Source organism: Poecilia reticulata, linkage group LG20 (genome assembly GCF_000633615.1).
Source record: "Poecilia reticulata strain Guanapo linkage group LG20, Guppy_female_1.0+MT, whole genome shotgun sequence".
Classification (NCBI taxonomy): domain Eukaryota; kingdom Metazoa; phylum Chordata; class Actinopteri; order Cyprinodontiformes; family Poeciliidae; genus Poecilia; species Poecilia reticulata.
This window is the reverse complement of record NC_024350.1, coordinates 22,931,463-22,947,780: the sequence shown is the minus strand read 5'-3', so window position 1 is coordinate 22,947,780 and position 16,318 is coordinate 22,931,463. Positions and strand designations below refer to the sequence as shown.

General features: G+C 37.5%; 3 protein-coding genes across 5 annotated transcripts in view; 1 reads left to right on the top strand and 2 right to left on the bottom strand.

Moving 5' to 3' along the window:
- The window catches only part of plxdc2b (plexin domain containing 2b), a 94,875-nt gene extending 88,422 nt beyond the window's left edge, over positions 1-6,453 (top strand). The window contains exons 10-11 of the mRNA XM_017301779.1: positions 1,180-1,346; positions 2,111-6,453. Coding sequence (XP_017157268.1) covers positions 1,180-1,346; positions 2,111-2,230 — 287 coding nt within the window. The 3' untranslated portion in view covers positions 2,231-6,453. The remainder of the gene's footprint in view (positions 1-1,179; positions 1,347-2,110) is intronic.
- A 2,097-nt stretch (positions 6,454-8,550) lies between these two features.
- gimap4 (GTPase IMAP family member 4) lies at positions 8,551-14,325 on the bottom strand. 3 transcript variants are annotated; one of them, XM_008396722.2, is made up of 4 exons: positions 14,218-14,315; positions 13,841-14,009; positions 10,589-11,359; positions 8,551-9,318 (listed from the first exon to the last, which is right to left on the bottom strand). In XM_008396722.2, the coding sequence occupies exons 2-4, from the start codon at positions 13,869-13,871 to the stop codon at positions 9,314-9,316; spliced, it is 807 nt and encodes a 268-aa protein (XP_008394944.1). In that variant the 5' UTR covers positions 13,872-14,009; positions 14,218-14,315; the 3' UTR covers positions 8,551-9,313. The 3 variants fall into 3 exon arrangements, with proteins under 3 accessions (XP_008394944.1, XP_008394943.1, XP_008394942.1); XM_008396721.2 differs by lacking the exon at positions 8,551-9,318 and adding an exon at positions 9,325-10,385 and having other exon boundaries at positions 13,841-13,951; positions 14,218-14,325; XM_008396720.2 differs by lacking the exon at positions 8,551-9,318 and adding an exon at positions 9,325-10,385 and having other exon boundaries at positions 14,218-14,321.
- A 28-nt stretch (positions 14,326-14,353) lies between these two features.
- Positions 14,354-16,318, bottom strand: part of chmp4c (charged multivesicular body protein 4C) — a 5,328-nt gene continuing 3,363 nt past the window's right edge. Inside the window, exons 2-5 of the mRNA XM_008396719.2 lie at positions 15,878-16,055; positions 15,599-15,707; positions 15,349-15,472; positions 14,354-14,758 (exon numbers count right to left, since the gene is read on the bottom strand). Of these exons, the coding sequence (XP_008394941.1) occupies positions 14,697-14,758; positions 15,349-15,472; positions 15,599-15,707; positions 15,878-16,055 (473 nt within the window). The 3' untranslated portion in view covers positions 14,354-14,696. The remainder of the gene's footprint in view (positions 14,759-15,348; positions 15,473-15,598; positions 15,708-15,877; positions 16,056-16,318) is intronic.

The following is a 16,318-nucleotide window of genomic DNA, read 5'->3' as shown; positions in this document are numbered from 1 at the left end:
CCTACATCGCTGAGCATTTCTATCCCAGTTTTGTGGCTCCAGCATGAACTGATTTCTGATCATCTCTGAATCCCAGTCACACAGCCTCCGCCGCCGTGGCAGACCAGAAACCCGTCACATCATTTTGGCTTCCTACTGAAACTGAAACAACATAACATCAATCTTTTTTTCTTTTTTTTTTTTAAAAAAAGCTCTCTGTAGCTTCAAAACCGAATGTAATCAGGTGTCTTTTTTTCCAGCTAAACTGTTTATATACATGCATGTATGTTATTAATATTTCTCAATGATTGTTTGTACTTAATGGATGCTCTGACCTATGCAGTTACAGCGAGCGTTCTCACATGTTGGACAGGTTTGATTACCATTCTGTTATTCTGTGCGCTGGATGTGAATGAGGCAGAGAGCCAGGGGAGAGCTTGGTGGGCTGACAAGCTCTATGCTGCCTACAGCTGCTAATTAAAGACGGAGAGAAGCCCGGGGAGAGGTTGTCAGGGGGCACACAGAGGAAATAAAATGGATGTGACCTGAACCTGGTGTACATCTGCTGAATACATACGTTATAGCTTATTTTCTCTGTTTCACTGCGAGTAAATGAGAACTGAGCTTATTCTTGTCCCCGAATGTTTTATTTTAGCTGAAAAATTGGGAAGAAATTGCAGGAGAAGCTGTTTTGCTCTCCTGAAAACGAGCCAAAAACGATAAAAAGAGATTGGTAGAGCTTTACAGGAAGCTCTTCACACCTTTCAAAAGCACCATCACAACCTCTGCTGTGTCTAGTGGCAAGCATGAATCTTAAGTGATCCACACACCTGTCACTTCACCAAAAGCTTGCAGGAAGAGAAAATGATCTTTTAAGTTTAAAGTTTAAAGCAGACCTTTCAAGGCCTGCAGAATTACAGCAAATATAAAGCAATGAAAATGGATACGGTTTAAATTGCTCTTTCACACATGCATGCCTCAATAAACTCGTCTAAAGTGCCATCTCTGTTTTCAATATGGTAAATATATGAACTTCAGGGAATATTGAAACCATTTCAGTTGATAAATGGCGATTGCCCCCTAGTGGCTACCCAGAGAGCTGCAATAAAATGTGAAAACGTTTTTAAATAAAATAATTTTTTTAAAATGTAACCTTTTGAAACGAATACAAATGTTTGTTGTTTTTTTTTTTTTTTTCAGTAATGCCAGCTGACAGCGCCGTCAACAGGGTGCCGGGCACGCATCCTCTGCACACGGGTCTGATCTTGGGCATCCTGCTGGTGATGCTCATCATGATTGCCGGCGTTCTGATCACGGTCTACATGTACCATCACCCAACCTCTGCTGCCAGCCTCTTCCTCATCGAGGTGAGTTGTAGCAGAAACATCAGGGTAAAAACTCTGGCTGGAGTTTTTACCGTCTGTTCATTATTTCTTAGTCGTTTCTGTCTGAGAAATAAACCAGACATTTTTCAGACAACTAATCACAGCTGATGTTCGTTTTTTTTTTTTTTTTTTTTCTCAAGCAGCATCAGACCTGCTGGCGTAACACTAGGGATATGATTTACATGCAGCAGAGGTTATCGACTTTGTCCAGGGTGGTATTGTAATAAACAAATTAAATATCAGTCAAATCAACTGCCAGGGAACATTGTTTCTTTATTTCTGAGGCAGTGGTAATGTTTGGCCATCAGTTTGAGACCTTAACCTTAAGCACACTTGGGTTATGGAGCAGAACGATGATGCAAAACACTGAACCAAGGCCACGTCTAAACGGCTCAAAAAGAGAAAATTCATGTTTTGAAATGGCCTTAGTAAAAGTCAGGGTTTGAATTTGATGCTGATACTGTGGCAGACTGTTGATGCATTGAAAGTCTTCAGTGTGACTGTGTGAAGGTGGTTTTAAACACAGTCCATTTTCCCTTATAAATGAAATCACTATAAGAAACTTCTTGTTGTATTACCTCGAGTTATTTTTGTCTCTTTAAAATATTTTTAACAATCTGACAAACACTTACGTGTGATAAATACAGAAGGAAATGCGTATGAGAGTAAATACGTTTTGACAGTAACCTTCAAACATTGTAGTTTTATCTTCCATCTTGACGTGTTTCCTCTCCGCCCAACCACAGAGACGCCCGAGCAGGTGGCCGGCCATGAAATTTCGCCGGGGCTCGGGTCATCCCGCGTACGCTGAGGTGGAGCCGGTGGGCCACGAGAAGGAGGGCTTCATCGAGTCAGAGCAGTGCTGAGGGAGGAGGTGAGGCATTCTCATCCCCCACCTGGTGCCTCCCTCTCAACCCATCCTGCTTCATCGGGAGCCTCTCACCCAGAACCTCCAGGATCGACCTATGGGTTTAGGAGCTTTGGTAAAACTCTGAATTTGGTCCTTTAGAGCTAGATGAAACCCACTGAACAGCTCCTGTCGGTGAGGAACAGACTTGCCGGGGACAGGGGGGGGGATGGGACGGCACTGAGGCATCATCAATTCAGCTGGCATTGATAAGGATTTCTGGCTGCTGGAGAGACTGGACTGACTGATTGTTTTTTTTTGTCCAAGCAGGAAGCAGGGTGACCTATACAATATATATTTTCAGAACCAATACAGAGTAAGTGAACAGAGACTTCCACTTGATTGCCAGTGGTGTTATAAGCCTTTGTATATCCATCTGATTTATACTAGTTTTCCTTTTTGTTCCTTTCTTTTTGTTTTTGTTTTTTTTGCAATTATCAGTACGATAGGGTTGGCACATTTCTCTGTTGGTATTGCTTTTCAATACCACAGCAGATGTAATTGACTTTTCCACAGCCTGCTCTGCTGTGCGACATGACGTGAGCTGAACAGTCGTTGAGATCAATCAGAAACCCTGAACACTCAGCTTCTTTTTTTTATGGCTTAGTTTATGATGATCGGCTGGAGAAACTTTTTTTGTTTTGTTTTCATGGGTGATGGGAACATTTCTTTTGTGTTTTTTATATTCATTAAGGCCGTGACCTTTTGTCCCTGACTAGAATTTGCACAGTTTTTTTTTTTCTTTCATTTTCATGCACATTTTTAGATCTTGCAGATTTACAAGACAGGTGCTTGTGAGTGTGAATATATTTTCTGAAGTGTCAGTGATTTGTGTGTGTGTGAATACAGAGGAGTAGTTAACAGCACTGATCTGCTTACTTTATGGGGTTTTATGCTTGAGCTGGCTCTGTACAGGTGACTCTTACATTCAGAGGATGTGCAGTCAGGTCTTTACATACAGTCATCATGATAATGAATGGCATACATTTTAAATTGCTTCTAACCTTTTTCCAAATTCTACAACTCCCATTTATTTTTGGGCATATAAATTTTAATCTTTTGTAGATTTTCTTTGAGCCACTGTAATATTTGGTTAGCCACTTTCTAATCAGTAGGATTATTCAGTTTGAAAGTGTCATTTCATTTTATTTCATTTCAGTCTTTGCCTAATTTGAATTTATTGTAGATTTTCTCAAATCCTCACAGTCAAATCTTCCTCACTAATCTTTGATTAAATGTCCCATGGCAAGTTGCACCTTGATCACAGGCTTTTTGGTAGCTCTCACCAACATTGTGTTATGACACTGGCTTCATGTTTAGCCACTTGTCATAAGTGCAAAATACTCCACAAATTCTTAATCCGAGGATTCGGGTTATCGTAAAGTTAACCTGCCTTATTTACTCCAAAATCACAGGTTAAATATGGGATTATTGTTCATTTAAAGACCTAATTGTGATGACATTTAACTTTTAAAAGTCTAACTTCTGATTGGAAGTGAATGATAAGCCTTCATTTGACACAGTCAGATAGCACTTGTTTGAAATGGATTATCCTAAAATCTGAAATACCCAAGTTTGTGAAAATATGCATTTCCTCTTGTAGATTTTCAATAAGTTTTCCAATGTTCTGAGACTGTGTGGAGAGAGAAAATCCACATTAACATCCAGTTAAATTACGTTTAGAAAATTGTTAAAAATAATTATAATAATTAATGTAATGAATGTATGTAAACATCTGGCCGTAACTATTTCTGAAAGCAAAAAGTCACTGATTGGAGTTTTATTGAATCTAAAGGACTGTTTCCTTTTCTAGTTTCACAGCAGGAAATAACCAGTTCTGAACACAATAATGTATATACCAAACCAAAACATTTGCAGATTCAGGTAACTCATGGCAAACATTTATATTATAGCAGTGATGGTACTGAGAGACATTTTTTTATTTTTTATGAGTGGCCTTTTTTCCTCTACTTTTTTACTTAAATGTGAACTCTGTTGTGTTTCTCTTGCTGTCACAGATCGATGCGCAATCTAAACATTAATTTTTGCTGATTACACCAATGAATGTGGACTTATTGTTGAGGCAGACGCTCAAGATCAATATACTGAAATTCTAAATGCAAAACAAAAAAGTGCAATGCTCCATCTGTTCAGGACACAGAAAATGCATAAACTTTCCAGTTGTTTTGATGTTTATTTCTGCTCACACCACGTTGCCATCACATTGAAACCAAAGACTAATCAGAATGAGAGTGGAAACCATTTTCCCTCGCAGCCTCCACACCTCACAACTCAGCTGCCATTAGCGGTGGCTTTGATAAAGTACTGTTACGATAGTCAGGAGCCATTTTCTGTTATTAAAAACTGTGTACAAAGTATTCTTTGAAAACAGCAAAAATTGTAAAACATGCTAAATCCTTCTCCTTGGTAATATATCTTTAAATTATCAATAACTCTGAAGGCATGTAAACATTTCCAAATACATAGAAACTTTAAAACATTATAAGGGTGAAATTAACAATAACTACAAATACCAGCCAATAACGTTTTTAGTTTAGGCTGATACTAGAAGCTTCCTGGATAAAACGCAAAAATATATATACAAAATATATAAATTTTGTATCCAATGCTAACCAATTTTCTGATTTCAAGTAAGTAAGTAAGTTAACATTGAGATATTTTCTGTTAAATAGAACTAAGACAATATTAGCAGTAGTTATGGAAGCTAGCTAACAGAGCTTTTTGTTTAGGCTAATGCTAGCTGTTCTTTGACATTAACACAGAAAGAACAACTCATTTGTTAGTATCAAATGTATGCCTTTATGATTTGAATTAAATGAATACCTTATTCTTTTTTTTGAGATTTTATAGAGGTTCTATAGACAAAATAGGCTATAACTATAGATGTTAGCATGCAAAGCTTCTAGCTTAGGCTTGTGCTAGTAGTTCTTAAATTAATCTCAGAAAATACATCAACACCCCTACCAAAATGACACAATAATGTGTAAAATAATGTTATTTTGACTTACAAAAATATTTATTTTCCTAAATTAATATAATACTGTTTTAATAAAGTTGGTTTTCTGTTTAAAACTGTATGAGCCACATTTAAATACCACAATAAAAACACATGTTCCGAATGGCTTAATTGTGCAGAACACAGGATATTGTTTATCCAAACAATTATCGGTCTATTTGCAATTTTAACAACAGAGAATTTGGCACGTTTGTTTGAGTAAAACATTTTACTTTTCATTCTTTTTTGATGTACAATAAAATATTCAGGCTAAAAAAAATGCTTTGAATACATTCATACAAACAAAACCGGCATCTGCCATTTACAAATATTTATGTGCTGCTGTCTTCAAAAAGTCATTGATGCAGTCTGCTCGGAAGTCATCGTGACCCATGTCTAAGTTGATGCTTTTAACTGTAACACGTCAACGATGTGTATCAGAAAATGTGTCCGTTATTTTCTATTAAACATCCCACATTGGCACTTGCCAGCAGCCAGTGCTCCGAGAAGAGCATCCCCCTATCAAAACTTCTGCTTAGAAGCTTTGCAGCTTCTTATAAAACTACCTGCAACTAATGTTTTGCAATTTGTTCTTACACTGCATATTTAAGTTAAGACTCATAAAATGTATGTTAAATCCACCAAAGGACATCCTTCAAATGTTTTAAGACTCTCAAAGAGAGTTAGCCTTGAGACAAATAAAAAAATAGTATCAGTGCAGCTGTAAACACTTTTTAATAACAGTTTTTAAATTGTGTTGCCTCCACTAACATATCAATCTACCTTAAGTCTTGTAAAAAAAAACAACTAAATGACAGAATAGCATTGCTCTTAATCCTGCAGCATGGGGTAGACCCCAGTTCATAATGATCAGAACTTACAAGAGGACAAAATATTTCTTGGAATTGCTTCTGCCTCCTTTAGAGCCTCCATATTCAGCCATACTTTTGGAGAACTGACATCTCTGTGAAAGTAAAGAAACTGTGCCCCACAGGAAGTTCAAAAACATTCATTAATGTTTTCAACTGCCAATTCATAAAATTGCCAAATGCATCTACAGAAGTCACTATTCTCAAGAGCAAGAGCAACTAAGGGAGAAGGCTTAGCATCAAAGCTAACAGTTTCTTTTTTTTTTTTCTTTCGTCTTCTTTACAATCAAAGTCATGCATAGAAATTCTGCATGAGCATCAAAACTGGAAAACGGTGACTGTTTAAACTTGTGCACTTATTGATCACTGAGGAAAGCCCACAACCCATAATGCACAATAGTGTTAATATAAAGGAGAGCGCTGGAGGTTTAGGTAAGTGTAGCAGGTTCTCCATGCCTCCAGGTGTGTTTTAATACTGTTACAAGAGTTCCTCTGGAGAAACGGCTCCATACAAGTGCTTGCATGTTCCTGTTCTACTCTTTTCCCTGAAACTGCAAGTGTTTTATAGAAACAGTCAAAAGGGAGTTGGAGAGAGTGATTGAGACTGCGTGTGTAAACAAGACTTTTACAGAGACCACAACACTTGATCTTGCAGAAACTGGAGCTTGTTTGGTTTCTTGTTACTGGACTTGATAACTGGCTTTTACTTCCATCGTTATAAACATTATGTCTGACACATGAACTGAGTGGAGCTGAGATATGGTACTGATGCTGTGTGCTACTTCCTCATGTGTTGGATTAAATGTTGACATATGACAAATATTCACAAAAAGAAAAGTTTATTTTTTTTTTCTGTGCTCCTGTTTTTCATTATAACAATACATAGTACACAAAATCACTCAGTATCAGCTGTCTGTAATTTCTGTAACTACTGTTGTTTTGATTACATTTGAAATAAACAAAGTTGCTAAAAAAATGTGCTTTTGCAGATTTGTCAGTCTGAACAATGCTGTGGATAATCTGTATTGTAGAACAAGATGGAGTCATCCCGAGTCAAATACTATTATCAAACGTCATCTCTGTGATCTGGTGTTTTAACCCCCTCTAGTGGTTAAATGACAGAATGTCCATGATATTTAGGCTTAAAACAATTTATTTTCCCTTCCCCCACATATTTCTTTTTACAACAAAACACACACGGTCATGTTTAAATTATTTTTCCTGGATGTAAAAGCAATAATGTAGATTTCAAGATGCTGATCTAGAAAAGGATGAAAAATAACAAACGTGGTCTTCGTGACCAACATAGAAACGAGCTACATTACGCGCCTCAAAACGATTTAAAATCTCACTCCTGTTGCATTGTTGGCTATTGTTGCCGTTCAGATAACGTCAGCTTCCAGCGCCTCAAATGACATCAGTAACGGCTCCTCACAGATCTGTTTCCCATCTCAGGTGTACGTCCACAAATGTGTTTGTCAATGACCCAAACAAGTGCTGAGCTCAGTTTCTTTGTAAAAAGGCAGCCAACAGATGCGAACCAGCTGCTCTCAGAAACAAACAGACAGCACACAGAGATTTGCTGCAATAAACTGGATGTAAAACAAACAAAAAAAAAAACGCTGTTAGTTCACCATCTGGTATATTACTATATGTGGAAGAAAAAAGGATTCCAGATTTCAGTCCGACTTCCCAAGGGCAACAAGTTATTGACATTTAACCACAGATGGAGAAAGATGTTATTCTTTAAGATCCCGTTTAGAGCAAACCAAATGGAATCAGTGCCACAGGGAGTGAGCCTGAGATAGACTGCAGAACTGAAGTCAGCTGTATGTCAGTCTTCCAGTTTTCTACACGCAAATGTTTAGAGTTCTCAAACCTTTTTTTAAGTATAAGTGCAGCAGTTTTCTACACGTTTACGGCAGATATTTCTACAAAAGTCTGGCTTCAAGTGTAAGCTCTGCACAAATCACCGAGTGCGGAGTGAGTGGATGGATTGTTGGACGAAGAGGAATGGATGCCGGACAGACTTTTGGATAGACGAAAGGATGGGTGAAGGACTATCAGGATGGACAGATAAACAAATGGACGTATGGATAGAACGAACAGAGGTCAGATTTATAGAGACTGATGAAAGGATGGGTGGACATAAATGGAAGAACAGAATATTAGGTGGTCAGGCATAAATGGATGGTCAGAGACAAAAGATGTTGGAGAGACGAACAGAATGATGGAAGAACAATGGGACCAAAAAATGGATTGACAAATTAATAGATGGGTAATTGAAAGAATGAAAATGTATATTATAATAAATAGAAATTTTGCTCAAGAATAAAAAAAAGAAAAACATCACACACACACACACACACACACACACACACACACACACACAAATGCCTTGAAATCATTTATTTTGTCAGAAAGTAAAAGATATTTCATTTACAATAGAAAAAGAACATGCACAAAGTAACCGGAAATGTTAACATAATAACATAACATTGGGATTTCAGAAGGTAAAAAAAAAAAAAAAACTACAAGTAGGCCACACTTTCTCCCCTCCCCCCCAAAAAACGACCCCCTTTCTCATAATTTACTATAAACATCTGTTTAAAGTAAACACAAGCAGTTCTTCAGGGCAACACTTTGCAGGGAAAAGTCAATAAATGCTTTAGTGCTTTACAGTTGTACACAAACGAGTGGAAGAAACATTGCAGCAAAACTAAACTATTCACATTTTGGTCACAAAAGAAGGGAATTGTCTGGAGAAAAATCGATCTGCTCGTCTACAGTAAATAATGGTGACAGTTTAGTAGTGCAATCCCGTTGTCAGTGTCGGCCATTTTGAGGAGTGCTCAGTTTGAAGACGACGACGGCCACTTTCTGTGTGTAACAGCCTGTGCTTCTTTGTTTAATAGTAAAACACCCTCTACTAAAAACATACACTACAGTTCATCCAAATAAAATACCAGGGTAAAAAAATAATCATCTTTGGACGACGCGTTTGCTAAAAAGGCCTCGAAGAACATGCCTCGATATAACTTTAAATATGATATATTCATACGTTTTTCTACATTCAGTAACTTTTTTTTTTTTTACAGTTATGCCTTTTTCTATCTGTCTCAGTCAGAAGTCGATTCCATCAGCATGCAGGGTCTCGTTAATCTAGAACCAAACACAGAAAAAGAGAGTTAAACTTCACTTAACTTAATGTCTACATGCGTTCTTATAAACCGCTGTCATTATATTAGCTTTGTGGAATACAGAAAATCCACAATAAAGTTAAGCATGTTCACCACATTATTGTTTTGTTGTTTTTTTTTAAATCTGTTCTCCCCAAAATAAAACAAAAATGTATAATTGTAATTTGCATCCAAATTGGCATTTGGCTGTTACTTTAAGAGCTTTAACTTCAGCATCAAAAAAGAAAGTTGTTTTACTCTGCAAAGGGACAATCTTTAATAATTAAATACATATAATTCAAGTGTTAAAAACTGCAACACAAATAATAGTTTTTTGTTCATTTTGACCTGGAACCTTTGCATTGTGTTTCTGGTACATCCGTACATCAGATGCACAAGCGGCATCCACAAACAACAATGATGGATGACAAAAGCCGCTTCTCTTGGCCCACTGGGGGTTCATTTTTAAAAAGCGATCCAGTATGACGCTGGAAAAGACTACTGTTGTTTGCAAGTTGTGCAAAAAGAAAGCTATTCAAGTCTGAAATACCATCTCAACGTAAAACATGTCACAGCAGCAGAGATGTTCAGCTTCCATAGTTCACATATCTAAAGAAGTATTTTTTCACAGAGGTTCTAGGAGTGGACAGAGGTTCCCGAAACGTGAAGGCTGAATAACCGAAATCACAAATTAAAAACAAAGGGTCTTATTAAATAGAAAATATTTCTTATTCTGCCTATATATGGTTTTAGAATAAAATGCGTTTAATTACTAATTAATTGAATTAGATACTTTAATTGAGTCCCAACACTATTTCTGACTCAAACACGATACTGTGATTGTACAAGAGCCTGGGGAAACGTGAGTTATCAGTGGATAAAGGGTGAACTAACTCTGAATAAAGAAGCTGATTGTAGTCGGTGTGGCATGAAAGTCGTGTTTAACGTGATCCACTCCCAGAGAGAGAGAGAGGCAGCTGTGACTCATCAGTTTTCCTCACCCTCTTTTGGTCACATGACGACTTTAAGCAAAACAATAAAACTAGTCGACTATTAAAAAAAAAAAAGAAAAGGAAAAAAAATCACAGAGTGGAACGCTGGAGGATTTTTTTGTTTTCTGTGGATCCATTAGTTGTACAAACAAGCAGTTGGGAGTGGCACCATACAAACAAAATGACTAAATCGAACATCTTAACCTGTATTACGGACTGATTCTGTGTGACCTAATGAAACAACATGAAATCACTACTCACTGCAGGTCTGCTCTGCCTCCGAGGCCTTCGAGAGGTTCAGTCCAGAGTTCTGTTTGGGTCGGGCTCCCAGCTCCTGCGCCGGCCTGGCCGGATTCTGGTTCACATCCAAAGGTTTCTCTTTCACCTCTAAACTGTAGTGGCCCCCTTCCTCTGCCACCATCTTCTCAACCTTCTTCATTAGCTTTCCCACCTGGGGATTGTCCCCGAAGATGCTGTTGTTAATAAGTATGAGCCTCTTCTTACACTTCCTCAACACCCACTGCAGATCTTTGCCCTCCCTGTGAATGTATCTCTCCAGGGTGATCTTCTTCAACACCTGCGCCCAAGTGAACACCACGATGGTGTGATTCCACACGTGCTCCCCAAAGAGGCTCACGTTCTCCTCGATGCGTGCGCGGTCGACCTCCGTGAACATGCCCACGGGGATGATCAGCAGGAAGGCGTGAGGACCCGGAGGGCAAAGAGAGGCGCCCCGGACCAGCTCCTGTTTATAGGAGGGCGGGGTGTCCTGCGCGGAGAACCAGCCGGGAGTGTCCACCACCACCACCTGGCGGCCATCTACCTCCGTCTCCCTGGTGATGCAGAACTCGGCCGCTCGCTCCAGGTGGAACTCCTCTCTGCCTAGGATGGTGTTGGCTGTCAGGCTCTTCCCCGGCCACCTCCATCCCAACACCACCAGGCGGATTTCAGGCAGAAATGGCGGGTCTTTGGCTGGAGCTGCTGGAACCTCTGTCTCTTGGGTCTTTTTCTCTGGACCAGAAGCATCTTTGGCTGCAATCAGAGAGGTTACACAAGTTAGTGTGAGCGGGTAATATCTAATAACCAGGGAAGAACTTTAGTAAGTAGTCATATTTCAACAATATGACTGCTTACTGTCATATTGTCATTTGAACTAGAAATTGGTTTCTAGTTCGTTCCAAAATGTGTGGTGTATTATCACTATTAAGTTAGATAGGTGTTAAAAAAAAATCCTCATAAGTCATATAAAAACATTATGGTTTAGCATTTACCCAAAATGTTAAAACAAAAACAAAAAATATCAGCAAAAATATATAGATCATGAATTAAAAAAATAACAATTGCCATATTCCTACTTCTGTCATAATATTACAATAGTTATTATAGTTATGCTACATTAAACACCAGCTAAATTTAGAATAACTTGAGTTAGGAATACCTAGCTAATATTAGCTGTATAATTAGGTTATGTTCTCTGGTAGATACCCTAGCTTAGCATTTTTTCAGTTTGCTAAAAATATTTCAATAACAAAGCTTCAACTTGGAAAGGCCAGACAAACTTTCTAAATATGTTTCATGATTTCTAAATAAAAGATCCTAGATACAATCCTCCTTGAAAAATGAAATTGTGAAAAAAAAAAAAATGAAATAACTGATATTTCTGAAAGTTAAATTTGTTTCTTACTGACTAAATGAACTGAAATTAATCAGCTGCCCAAAAACAATATCAGTTGTTGGTCGGCTACATGGGCATTAACCTTTGCAAAGAAAATCAAAATGACTTATAATTAATATCACTTTCAGAAAATTCAGCAAAATTACTGTAGTTAGATATTTTTTTCCGAAATCATTCAATATGGAAAGATGCATTAAGGCTCTTTACATAATACAACTACAAGTGTAAATGTGGATGGTATTTGTTCTGTTTAACTCTGACAACAAATATGAAAATAGGTTTATTAAAAAATGATTAGCAATCATCTGTTTTGGGTTTGTTACCTCATGAAATTCACATATTCTTAATAGAATATGTGAATTTCTAACTTAAACTTAAACACAATGAGTTTAAGTTTAGTGCAAGTTGACTTTCATCACACAGTAATTGTGTTTTACGTCAGCAAACGACCACATCTTAAAGCGAAACTGTTTTTCCAATCTCCAGCTTCTAAAGATGCACCAATCTGGTGATCTATAGTCAGAGTAAATTCCCACTTTTCTTTACTGCTTCTCGTTTTTTTCAGGAGAAAAAAGTGATGCAGCTTATTTGATACCTGAAGTAGTTTTTAATTCAACAAATGGAAAAGTACAAGATTATGTCACTAGATCCATCAAAGAATATCTGTTTTTGTATTAAAGATAACATGAAAAACACAGAAAAATTCTGATGTCTCAGTATTTGACGTGCCAATCTCTAATCTGCAGCACTAATCAAAAGAAAACCAGTAGATTTAAATCTCTAACGGATTAGTTAATGAATGTTTACTACTACAGCCAAATCTGTACGAATCTAAAAAGCAAGCCTTGGTTTTGCTTTTTCATTACTTTTCAAGACTTCAAACTCTGTAGTCACAATTCTGCAGTTTATTCTGGCTATACGTTGGGTAAAAAGTTCACAACAGACTATTCTGTAAACAAATAAACAAATATGAGAAAACCAAACAAATAACACCCAGAGAGGAACATGTATCAGTCAGGATACTCTGCAATAACATTTAATACAGATATAAGTCATTACCTTTATCCAAATGATAACTTATGTGATACTACTTAAAATGTAAATAGTTTTTATTTTATTATTGCTTCTATCATTACTGTAGTCAAAGCACTTTGGTCTTTAGCTTAAAGAGGAAAGAACACATTATATAAGTTGTTGAGACTTTATTTAAGGGCATTTTTCACAATCGGGAAATTCCCATTAGTTTCAAGGCTATTCCTATTTCCTGTCCCCTAAAAGTAAGACTCCTTCAAGGCCCAACTTCATGGTAATATATCTGAAACTTCTTTTATTTCAGAATATATTTTTAATCCATGAAGACTTGTTGTAGGAGTTTTAAATTAAGACCCTTTAGTAATTTGTTTTTCAAAGTTGTATCACAAAGAAAGAACTTAATACTATAAAGGTCACCTATACGAAAATCTATATAAATATCCAAATATGAAATGATTCAATATATTGTGTAAAATCCTCTATAATTTGCATACTTTTTGCTATATAAATATGAGTTTGTTGTTGACATGTTTGCCTAGTGAACCACTTTATAAAGTCAAAGAAGTTAATTATTCATGAACACAAGCCAAGCAGTGGTATTTGGTTCTAAGGTTGAAATATAAACTCGAAACAAAGTATCCGATGTTTATAACAACAGGAAATAGGAAGACGTGTCCAAGTTCTGTTCGTTTCTTTAGTTTAAAACTGTCTGCTAACTTTAATGCTAATTTTACCAACCGCGTTGACGATAAATAATTATTTTAAAAAGTTCATAAATCAAGCGGATGGAGGCTGCTTTGCCTCACCTTCTGTGTCTTTCGGTGTATTGTCGGCCATCGTCAGTTTTTATCTCGGGATAAAATCTTCTTTAGGGGGTTAATTCACTTCGGGCGCCTCGGTCTTCGAAGAACTTCCTCCTGATGATGACACAAGTTACCGGAAAAAGCGCAACGTCACCGCTACTTCCGGTAAACCCTTTCAGAGTGAAAGCAGAACAAAAGGAGACCGGAAGTAAAAGAAAAAACTTCTCAAACGTGGATATTACAGACGATGCAAATTTTTATTTGGCATCCTTTGTAAAATATATATAAAACTATGTAATACTCAGACAAAAAATGACCTCATTATTTGACTCAAGTGTGTTGAAGCAAAGACATGTAAAGTCGCATGACTGACACCTGACCTTCAGGCCTGGATTTGAGGACCTCTTTTCCAGAAGCTGCTCCTGATGCAGTGTGTTCAGCCAGAGGCTTCTTCCTCTCCACCATGTCACAAAGAAATGCTAAAAGTCATTTTTCATAAAGTAATTTGACACAATGTGTAGGAGTCAGTTTTATTGTTAGAGATTATAATGTTATTTACAATATTTAGACTGAACTTGCATTTATTTACAACTGCAGAAGAAGCAGATCTGCCCTGTGGATTAATAGCATTAAGTATATCCTTGTTAGACAAAAAACATGAGTGCAGCATACTCTTAACAAAAGAACCTAAACCTAAATTATTGTTGTATTCCTTTGCTTTTAGATTAATCAAAAAGCTACTAATAATAAAATCATTCTCAGTTTCCCTAAAAACCTTCAACAACCTTGAAAAAGTGACAAGTAAATACAAAAAGTTGGCATAACAGTGTTCAATGATGCTTTCTCTTCGTTAACAGACTCATGTTCCCCATGATGCCAGCATACGCATGTCATCGTCTTCTTCAACCCTTTTCTTTGTTGCTAGAAAAAAAAAGAAAAACAAAAGATGAATCGTTAACTTAAATGATTAGATCAAGGTTATTCTACTTGTATTTTCTATAATGAGCTGAGATTATTAATAATTACCTCCAACATGTGAGGCAGATAAAACAAACATCTAGACATTCTTAGAAAACCTCAACTTTTTTTTTATATTTGTAACCAAATGGCTCATCTACCTGCTGAACAATATTTTACTTTGTATGAAATTCTATTAAGCTATAAGTATGTAACCTAAGTAACACTAATCGCTAATGTAAATACAGTGCCTCGCTCCCCATAAACTTTTATACACTTGATAAAATTACAACAGATTCACTGTATTTTATGTGATAGACCAACATAAATTGGTGCAGTGAAGGAAAATTGTATTGCACATGGTCTTTACCCCTTAGTATTTGATTTTAAGTAGCAAAAGGTTTGAAAATTATGCATCATTTACCCCCTACCTCACAATTATACTATACGTTTTGTTGGCCTATGCTATTGAAACACACGATCAAAGGGTATGACACTTTTGCACGTCACTGAAAATACAAACATGATCATGTAAGCTTGTGTGATGGACTCACTGGCACGGCTGGGGCGTGATGAGGGCAGCTTGGAGCTGGGAACGCTCGGCAGTCCTCCCATACTCTTCATGCTCTCCTCCAGGTCCTCCTGCTCCAGCTCCTCCAGCTCTGCAAGGAGCTCATCCTAACAAGCATAAAGCAAGAACTAGCTAAAAGATCTGCAACATGAGTAAAAAAAAAAAAAAAAAAAAAAAAAAAAGAAACAAATGAAAGACCCATCTAAAGATGAAGGTGGAGAAAACTGAAAAACCTCATCAAACTGCTCGCCGAACGGCCCGGAAATTGCCTCGCTGATTTCCCGAGCCACATCTTGCTGCTCTGTGATGTCCTGCATCAGATCATCAATCTTGTCGACGTCCCTGAGATAAAATACAACCGATGCAAGTTCAAATTCTAATCTGGTGTTTCAGTATTTATTATCTGAAAAAAAAAAAAAAAAAAAAAAAAAGAGTTTCTCTACGCATCAATCAGGTGATGCACCCACCCAAAACACACACGGGTTTAAAATAGTTTGTACCCAGTTCCTTACATGTTCTCGTGGACCTGCTTCATGGCCTTGGCAGCAAAGCCCATGTTCTTGAGGACCTCCGTGTTGGTGTGCGAGTTCTCCAGGGCCTCCCTCTGAAACTCAATGGTGGACAGCGTGCCGTCGATCTGGGTCAGCTGCTGCTCCAAGCGCTTCTTCCTCTTCAGAGCCTGTAGCGCAGCTGTTCCGGAGAAAACAAACCATGTAAACAAAAAGAAAGAGGAAAAAAGCATGTACCTGTTACTGAAATAAAAGTACACCAAGGTTTTGAACAGTTATGAATTCAAAAACACAATGCCTTTCTGTCACCCACCAATCCATTTTCTTAACACCCTTGTCCCTTGGTGGGGTCGGGAGGGTTGCTGGTGCCTATCTCCAGCTAATGTTCCGGGCGAGAGGCGGGGTCACCCTGGACAGGTCGCCAGTCTGTCGCAGGGCAACACA

Bases quoted from the DNA above. Each gene is read 5' to 3' on its own strand.
- gimap4 (XM_008396721.2), bottom strand. From the start codon at position 13,871: ATGGCCGACAATACACCGAAAGACACAGAAG. The intron at 11,360-13,840 runs GTGAGGCAAAGC...CTCTGATTGCAG, and splicing joins TACACCGAAAGACACAGAAG to CCAAAGATGCTTCTGGTCCA.